Source organism: Sinocyclocheilus grahami, unplaced genomic scaffold (genome assembly GCF_001515645.1).
Source record: "Sinocyclocheilus grahami isolate Dianchi unplaced genomic scaffold, SAMN03320097.WGS_v1.1 scaffold329.1, whole genome shotgun sequence".
Lineage (NCBI taxonomy): Eukaryota > Metazoa > Chordata > Actinopteri > Cypriniformes > Cyprinidae > Sinocyclocheilus > Sinocyclocheilus grahami.
In genome coordinates, this window is record NW_015505508.1 from 810,803 (window position 1) to 820,034 (window position 9,232).

Consider the following 9,232-nt stretch of genomic DNA (forward strand, 5'->3'; position numbering starts at 1 on the left):
CAGTGGCGGAGCTTCTTAAATGCAGGTCAGCAGAAAGGCCAGCAGCAACAGCAGCACAGCTAGGCATGGGCCATCTGCCCTGCAGCGCTGGCTCTGATCAGTCAGGAATGGCTCTGGAGACTCATAGCCCGAACCATCTGAAACACACAAACACAGAGAGACAGCACGCGGAGAGGAAGCGCTAGGAAATGCATACCTTTACTCAAAGCAGCAGGGGCCCACAGCACTGACCTAATTAGAGTTTAATTACTGAAGCGGAGGATCTGGTTCACATTTCACACACCGTTTTCATAGATTACACGGACCTGACGTATCTGTGCCAATGAATTTCAAATAAACACTAGATTTCCACTTGGAGGGTGAGCGCTGTTGTCCTAAACTATTTGAAATGACAAAGCGATAAGAATACTATTCAAAAGCTTGGGGTTGTTAAGATTTGTCTTTTTTTGTTTTTTTTGAAAGAAGTCTCTTATGCTTACCAAGAATGCATTTATTTGATCAAACATACAGTGAAAACACTAATATTGTGAAATATTATTACAAATTAAAATAACGGTTTATTTTAGAATGTAATTTATTCCTGTGATGCAAAGTTGCATTTTCAGCAGTCAGTACTCGAGTCTTCAGTGTCACATGATCCTTCAGAAATCATTCAATTCAACTGATTTTTTAAAAACAGTATAAGTCTTTACTGTCATTTTTGATCAATATAATGTGTCCTTGCCAAATAGATGTTTTTTGTAATTTAAAAAACCTACTGACCCTAAACTTTTGAACAGTAGTGCATGATTTGTGAAGATATGTGAATAAAGTAGCATTTTCATATTGTGTTCAAAAGAGATATATGGAGAAATATATGTGGAGAAATTGGCACACACACAAAAAAAACAAACAAACACAAATGCATCATTTTCTTCTCTGAGTGAGTTATTCAGCCAATTAATCCAGTCTTTTTGGTAACACTTTACAATAAGGTTCATTAGTTAACATTAGTTAACTACTTTAGTTAACATGAACAACACTTCTATTAATCTTAGCTAATGTTAATTTCAACATTTACTAATGCATTATTAAAATCAAAAGTTTGTGCTTGTTAACAATAGTTAATGCACTGTGAAGTAACATGAACAAACAATGAACGACTGTATTTTCATTAACTAACATTAAGAAATATGAATAAATACTGTAATAAATCTATTGTTCATTGTTTGTTCATGTTAATTAATACATTAACTAACATTAACTAATGGAACTTTACTGTAAAGTGTTACCATCTTTTTCATTATACGAATTTAAGTAAAATGATACTTTATTCACTTGTTTTCTTACAAGATAAAATATTTATCCACAATACAACTGTACTGTATACTGTAGTTGGGTAGAAATCCCTAATATCATCCATCAATACTGCAACTGAGCACCAGCGATTACATCACTGGCAGAATGAATAACCCTGTGACAAGTAAAAATGTTGTCTGAGCTGTCATTTTTAAAATGCGGAAAACAAGAACAGTTGTAACTATGAATGTAACATTATCTGATGGCATTGTCTGACACTTTTTTCAAATTTGACTTGCATTTACCAACAATTAAAGGGATAGTTCACCCAAAAATAAAAATGGCGTCATAATTTTCTCAGCCTTTTGTTGTTCCAACCCTGTATGACTTTGTGGAACACAAAAGAAGATATTTTGTCTGTTTTGGTGACCACTGACTTCCATCATATGGACATAACATTTCACTTTTGGGTGAACTATCCCTTTAATATTAGGTTTACAATGGTGAGTGATGAAGGTAAATTTAAATAGGTCCCATTAGTTTTGATGGATGTAGACTGCATTTGAACACATTCTCACAGCTTGGAAATAAATATGACATCTCATTAACAAAATGTTCCTGGAAAATGTGTCAAACACTGCTTATTTGCATTCCTGTTATGTCTTACAGAAGGTTGGCATGTAGACATGAGGGGATATTATTTTCTATGCTAGCAGGGTGAAACAGTTAGAGCATGACTTACTTGTAGGCTTCACGTACACCTTCAACTTTAAACACGGCTTGCCAGCGTGGTTAGGATGAGGAGAGGCTGTTGAAAAGGAAGTTGAAGAGAAATAATTAGCTAAATGTGCTTGTGACAAACAGAATCATTCAACAAGCCAATGAATCTGATTAAGATCCTCTTGGTGACACTTGTGAACGTCTCTCAAGCCTCTGAGCGAGTTTGACCCCTTGACAACCAAATCAAGAACAAAGTCTGAGATTTTCTTCATTCAGGCGAAATTGCTGTGACCTTCACCAGCTTGGTGTCGTTACAATGGTCTGCGACACACAATGTTCCCATAGCAAATTACCCCACATAGCACTCAGTGACCTGAGAGCAAAGAGTCACTATTGAGTCAGCCAGCAGTCAACCGACTGATCGGCGCCACCGGAACATCAGCAATACTGTTCATCTCTGCTCGATAGATTACTTCATTCATCTGTGTTCTACAGACACAACAAATCTACTGCTTATTTCCTTATAAGTGTCTGGTGAGAAAGAAGGGGAGAGTGAAATAAAAAAAATAAAAAAAACATTTTTTTTTTAATTTGGCCGCAGTCAAATGTCCACCAAGAAAACCCAGCAGCCTATTTTAATGTCCTTCTCAAGCTTTTGTAGCATGAGTCACAGTGGGATTGATCAAGAGCAAAGGGTTTCATTTTTTGATGGCAAGGACCAACAAATTAAATAATCAACCTTTTTCACTCCCATCCCTTCTGTCTCCCTCTTCGCTTCCTTCACCATCTCCATATTATCTTGTCTGAATAAAGGCAAAAAAATGGCCAAAGTTTTATATATAAAACTTATCTAAGCTTTATGTAAAGTGAAATATTATAAAATACTTTTGGAGTCAGTAAGACTTTTTTTATTTAATAATTCTATTCAGCTAGGATGCATTAAATTAATAAAAGTGACAGTAAAGACACTTATAATAACTTCATCAAATAATCCTGACAAAAACGTATCATGGTTTCAACAAAAATATTAAGTAGCACAACTGTTTTCAACATTGATAATAATAAGAAACATTTCTTGAGCACCAAATCAGCATATTAGAATGAAGGATTATGAAGACTTTTTTTCTATATTTTGATCGAAATATTCACCCTTGGTGATAAACTTTATTAAAACATATTTAATAAACATTAAAAAATCTTACTGACCCCAAACTTTTGTTTATGTTTGTATATTTACCCTTTTTTGTTGTTGTTTATGTCTATAAAATAATTAAGTGTGATAAAGAGATTACATGGTGTTTCCAAAAATAAATTACTGGCTTTTATTTATATTTATATATATAGTTTTATCACAATTTTAAATCCAAAACTTAACTAAAGGTTATCAAATTATTCTTTTAAATTGAAATGATTGTTTACATACTTTTTACATATTAAGTAGACAATGCATCTGTTTTTTTAACCACTATTTGTGTGATGTTAGATGATTTTAGAATCTATACTCAAATTGTGCATAGATCCCTGAAAAAGCAAAAAAACCATCCAACTCTTGTCTAGAGTTTGTCATCTTCCCTCCCCCAGTGCCCCCTCACCCATCCCAGGTCATTGTGTATTCTTGTGGCATGTTCACCACACCGGATCCTAGGTTCATTGGAGAGCACCCAACCTCAAACGCCGGCAGCTGTGTAGAAGATGCCTGTCAAAATGTCATCACAGCCGATCAATACGGGCGGAGAGATGGAAGTCCGGGAGTTAAGTCTGACCAGGTCTGATGGACGTGTTCTTTTACCGGCAGACAATCGAGATCAGCCCCCATTTCCCAGTGATAACCTCTCAGACCCATCTCTCATCGCTGACCCCACGACTCCGCCGCAAAGCATCAATCCCCTTAGGGAAAATGACGCCCATAGAGCTGCCGGTATCCAAACAATCCTCTCAGGGAGTGGCTCGGGTGCTGAATGGAGTTGCCTTGGTGGGGGAGCGGGGGTGTCTGAAGGCCTTTTCCAGCCCTGAAACAAAAGCCTTCACAATGCAAGGCCAGGCTGGAAGCTGCGAAGCAGATGCATTAAAAATCAGTTTGGGGGGACAGGGGCAGAAACACAGAGTTGAAGGGTACCTTTGAACTTTTTTGCCTGCTTTTTGTGGCATCTCTTCCCCTCTCTCTCTCTCTCTCTCTTTCTCTCTCTCTCTCTCGTGTGCGGAGACAACACTGCAGCATGTATGATAAGCAGAGCTATGCCCTGCTGATTTAGGGGGGTTTGGGTGGAGGGGATGTTGACTCAGAACGACGCCCCCTTCGCGCCTGCTTCACTCCCTTTCAGTCTGAGCTGTCAATAAGGGAATAATCAGCAGTTAAATGAAAAGCATGTAGGATCTGTGGCAATCTCCATGGGATAGAGGAAGGGGATGGCTGCTGATGGACAGTGCGGCTCTGCGACACAAAGCCGGCGAGAGCTCAAAGTCACCAGGCTCTCTGTACTGTACACAGGTGGCTCCCGGCCCAACCACATCTGCCCACGCCACAGCCTCCCATGTCAGGAATTGTAATTACCATATAAATGATTGATTTGCTTGCCTCTCCCTGTTTTCTCCCGGCATCTTCCTGATACAAGTCTTTCATGTTATCTTATTAAAACAGCTAGGCGGGTTGACATGAAAAAATATGTTTTTTGTTTAATGTCTACTTTTAATTTGGTTTAGCCACACCAAATTGTCTTCACTGGAGGACAGTAAAACAAACGTGTGAAGGACAAGTTTCCCATTTGAACACACCAGTTTAAAGCTTTGTGAGGTTAATTGGAAAGAGCTGTTGGATGTTTCTCATTTAGGAAATGCTAGAGCTTTTCAGATTAAAGGATCTTTATTTCTTCATTTTTATTGGTTCGCATAAACTATTAACTTATCTTTCTGAATGTCCTGTAATTCTGGGGCGTTTTTTTCTGAGGACGCAAGAAAAAAATTCAAATGACAGAACAGAAATAACAAAACAAATAGTATGAAATAGGAGCTCAAAGCACTCGTAAAGCACTCATTTTTCTAAAGTTCACCAGCGGATGAACTTTCAGAGTGAGGCAGCGTCTCTTTTGGTTCCCTGGAGCTCACTGTGTTCTCAGAGATCATGAACGTGAAAGTAGTCTGAAAAGTCACAGAACGTCTCTGTGTGATTGGCTGATTGACCCTGTCAATGTGATAATGCCTGCCTATCATGTTCACAGCCGGTCCACAAATCCACATGAATAGGTCAGTCTGGTGGAAATGAACTAATTACAAACTAATATGCTAATCAAAATAAATGTGGAATTATGTATAGTAATCACTCAGATTGATTTAATTAAAGATGTACCTCTGTGTCTTTGACTGTCATTAATCTTGTTTACCAAGCATTTGTTGACCAATTCCAAAACAGGTGACTATAAATAAACAACAGCTAGTTGCAGCCAATAATTACTACACAAAATGTGCTCATGATTTATTGCAGTAATTATTTTTTATTCATAAACTTCAATCAATATCAATTAAAAATTATATCAGCATTACATTAAACGTAAAATGATGTTCCATATGCCTTTAACCTCAAAATTGTGCAAACATCAAATGGAAATGGAGCTTGAATTTATTTTGGACTTAAAAAAAAACAACCCACAGAGTAGTGGTTCTCAATCAGGGATCCGGGGGACATTAAGGGGCCCCAAAAAACCTCCAAGGGGGCCAAAAGATGACTAAATTATTTACAAAAAGAACAAGCACCAACTGAAGACAACTGAAGATATTTCTTATTTTCATTCATGCTTATTTTCATTCATTCTTTCAACCTGGAAATATGTGGCAGTGTTATTATCTAAAACAAAAATGCTAAAAAAAATGAATGTTTTATTAATGGAAATGTGTAATTATTAATGGAAAACCTCATTGTTTAAAAAAACAAAACTAGAAATCTTGCATCAACTAACTGAAATACGTCTAAGTACTAAAATTACTAACGGAAATAAAACTAAAGCTGAAATCAAATAAAAACAATTTAAAACTATTAAAAAAAATAAAACAACTAATAGAAATGACAAATGTCATTATTAAGTTAATTGAAAATGAAAACTGAAATTTATGTTAAAAATAAAAATGAATAAAAACTGAAATAATAATGAAAACTATGACAGTATATAATACTATAAATAATTATAAATAATACTAAAATAACACTGATTTGAGGTAGCCTTATTTTAAAAGTATGATTTCTAGAAAATCCTGGAAAAGTAAATTAATAAAATCTTGAAACTCCATTGGCATTTTCTTAATGAATATAAATTATTCTATTTATGCCAAGCTCTAAAATATGTTAAAGGGGTCATATGATGCGATTTCAAGTTTTCCTTTCTCTCTTGGATGTCTCTGTGCATAGATAAGATCCCTGAAGTCTCAAAACCAAAGAGATATTCTTTATCAAAGTTAAGACTCTGCCACGCCCCCCTAAAACGTCTCGTTCTAACACGCCCCCACATGTCTACCTCACTATGTGGAAATATTTGCATAATGCCGCCCAAATGTGCACGCAAAGAAAGAAGGCGTGGTTTCAGTAACTGCAGTTAGTGTTGAAGCAGCCATGTCAGGGAGACGCTGTGTGTTTCTAGACGAAAGCAAAAGCACTTTATTTGGCCTTCCGAAAGTAGATTGATTTAGGAATCTTTAAGATTACTTACAACAGAACAGCAATGCATTTTATGGACGACTGTTTCGTGAACCTAGGAGAGGAGGTAATTCTGACTTTGCTATGACAATCTGGCGCTTCTGAATCAGCTACTGTTTTGTTATTAGTTTAAGTATTTGCTATTGACTGTTCAAATGCGGAGTTTTGTGCATCGTGTGTGTGCGTGCGCGCGCACGCATGTGTGTTTGTGAGAGAGAGAGAGAGAGAGAGGGTCACATCACAGTGGAGTCAGCTGTCTTAACCGTGGCTTGTGTACTGCAAACACATACCAGCTTCATCACTGTGTCTGTCACGCGACTCTGTTCCCCTTTCGGGCTGTCTTTACATTTATTTTGAAAGATGAAGCTCGAGATTATGGTAAGGGGCGTTACATTTCCGACGAGTGCTTGCAGTGTTCGGCCAATCACAATGCACTGGGTCAGCTGGCCAATCAGAGCAGACTGCGCTTGTCGGAAGGAGGGACTTTGTAGAAAACGAAGCGTTTGAGAGAGGCGGGGCATAGAGGACCTACAATAATGTACAGTATTTGAAAAATAATGTGTTTTTTGAACATTAAAGCATGTCAACATATTCTGTTACACCAAATACACAAAATAATGGTCTTTAAAAAAGCATCATGTGACCCCTTTAAAGGGTAGAAATCGTGTAAAAAATTTATAAAAATTCCTTGCTTAGTCCTTATCCAATAAATCATGAACAACTGAAAAAGTCATGTCAATTCATTGGTTTAAAAGAGTGGAGTCCCTGAAGAACATTCAGTTCTTAAAAATTCTACAATACTAAAATTAAATTTACAGAAATGAGAAATGTCGGATTGTACACAGTTGTGGACCATGGGGACTCAAAAAAGTTGGGAACGACTGCGATAATAGACTTTGACTTCTCATTTCAGAAATCCACCTCATGTCACTGTTGAAACAGCACTGAAAATACACACTTACATATATAATAGTACTCGTGTCCAGGTCGGAACTCAAAACCAAGTGAGAAGGGGGTGAAGAGCTGAAACTTCTCAGAGAAGCGCAGGGGTCCGTCAGGACTCTGGGGCCGGTTACACTCCCACCGCTTGAAGCCTCTCATGCGGTGCTCACAGGAGAGGTAACCATCATGGTTCACCATGAAAAGGATGTAGCGCTCCATGCGACTGTGAGGCTGGGGGCTCTCGTAGTACGGACAGTACACGTCCAGATAGTCGTTGATGCTCACGGCCACCGTATACTCGCCCTGCCAGAACCTGCAACAGAGATTCAGAGCATTAGACTGCTGAAGCCAAACATTAGGATGACTGACATAACAACTCCTGTACACGGGAAATTGAAATATTCTGTAGTTCAACTTTTTATTTGGCCTCCATTCAAACCGAACAGCAGCAAAGGAGCAATGTTTAACACACAAAGGCTAAATCTGTTGGGCAGAAAATCACAGGGAACACAACAGAATAAGCTGGAATGAATAACCACAATACATATTTTCTTATCTGGGTCACCATTATGCGGAGAGAGAATGGCAAACCAGAACACACGGAAAACCAAACTCTCACTGTAATGAGAAGGGGAATGATTGAAAAATATCTTTGACTAGGACTTAAAATAGACCTCTTTGAAAACAACTTAGTTTGCATTTGTTCATTTCTCTGGGTTAGTGCAGTAGCAACAGTTATCAATGAAAAAGTTGATCATGCTCACAAAAACCGCAAATTTAGTCAGTGAGTTGATTCCATATAAATCATAAACTTCATATAAAATTGCACCCTTAATCCAAGCTTTGAACACAGTGGCACCATAAAAGAATTTTTCATGCTTCACATTCGATTTTCTCTCTACATAGTATGCGTTTCATGAGAATGCAGCTTTCAGAGCATAAGAAAAAGAAAGAGAGAGAGAGAGAATGGGAGGAGAGGCAAAAGATAGCATGAGTGAATCAGTTTGAAAGTCAGTGTGACCTACAGAGGCTGCGAATGTGTGAATGTGTGAGTCCTGTGAGTATATGCCTTTGACTGCAAAATAAATGGTGGTTGACAAAATAAAAAAAATGCATCAAGGTTTTTACGCTTATAACAAGTAATAAATATGCCAATGAAATAAGATGACACTTTTAAAGATATATTTTCTGAAAACAAGTTTTACTGCCTCACAGCAATTTATGGGTGAATCTCAGAAAGCTTGTCAATGATATGTCAAGGTCATCTTTCATCGACAAAAATGAAAGAAACATGTTAGTATTTTCTGTACCGCTTTTAATTAATACAAATAAAGTATATTCATAAAATACTCATAAAACTCATAAAATAAAGTCATTATGAGTTTTCATGCCTGTATTAATGTGAATCTAAAGAGAACAAAAATAAATCGCAAACTAAATCAAATGTAAAACATCAAGACATATTACAGTAAAGTAATGCCATCAATATAATTAGACTACCACTTAAATATTTTGAGTCAGTAAGACATGTCATATATATGTGTGTGTGTGTGTGTTTGTGTGTATGTATGTATATATATATATATATATATATATATATATATATATATA

At 36.9% G+C, this 9,232-nt stretch overlaps 1 protein-coding gene across 1 annotated transcript in view; it reads right to left on the bottom strand.

The window, feature by feature from the left end:
• The window catches only part of LOC107602547 (ephrin-A2-like), a 63,570-nt gene continuing 54,338 nt past the window's right edge, over nt 1-9,232 (bottom strand). The window contains exons 2-4 of the mRNA XM_016295073.1: nt 7,642-7,934; nt 2,021-2,086; nt 1-134 (exon numbers count right to left, since the gene is read on the bottom strand). Of these exons, the coding sequence (XP_016150559.1) occupies nt 16-134; nt 2,021-2,086; nt 7,642-7,934 (478 nt within the window). The 3' untranslated portion in view covers nt 1-15. The remainder of the gene's footprint in view (nt 135-2,020; nt 2,087-7,641; nt 7,935-9,232) is intronic.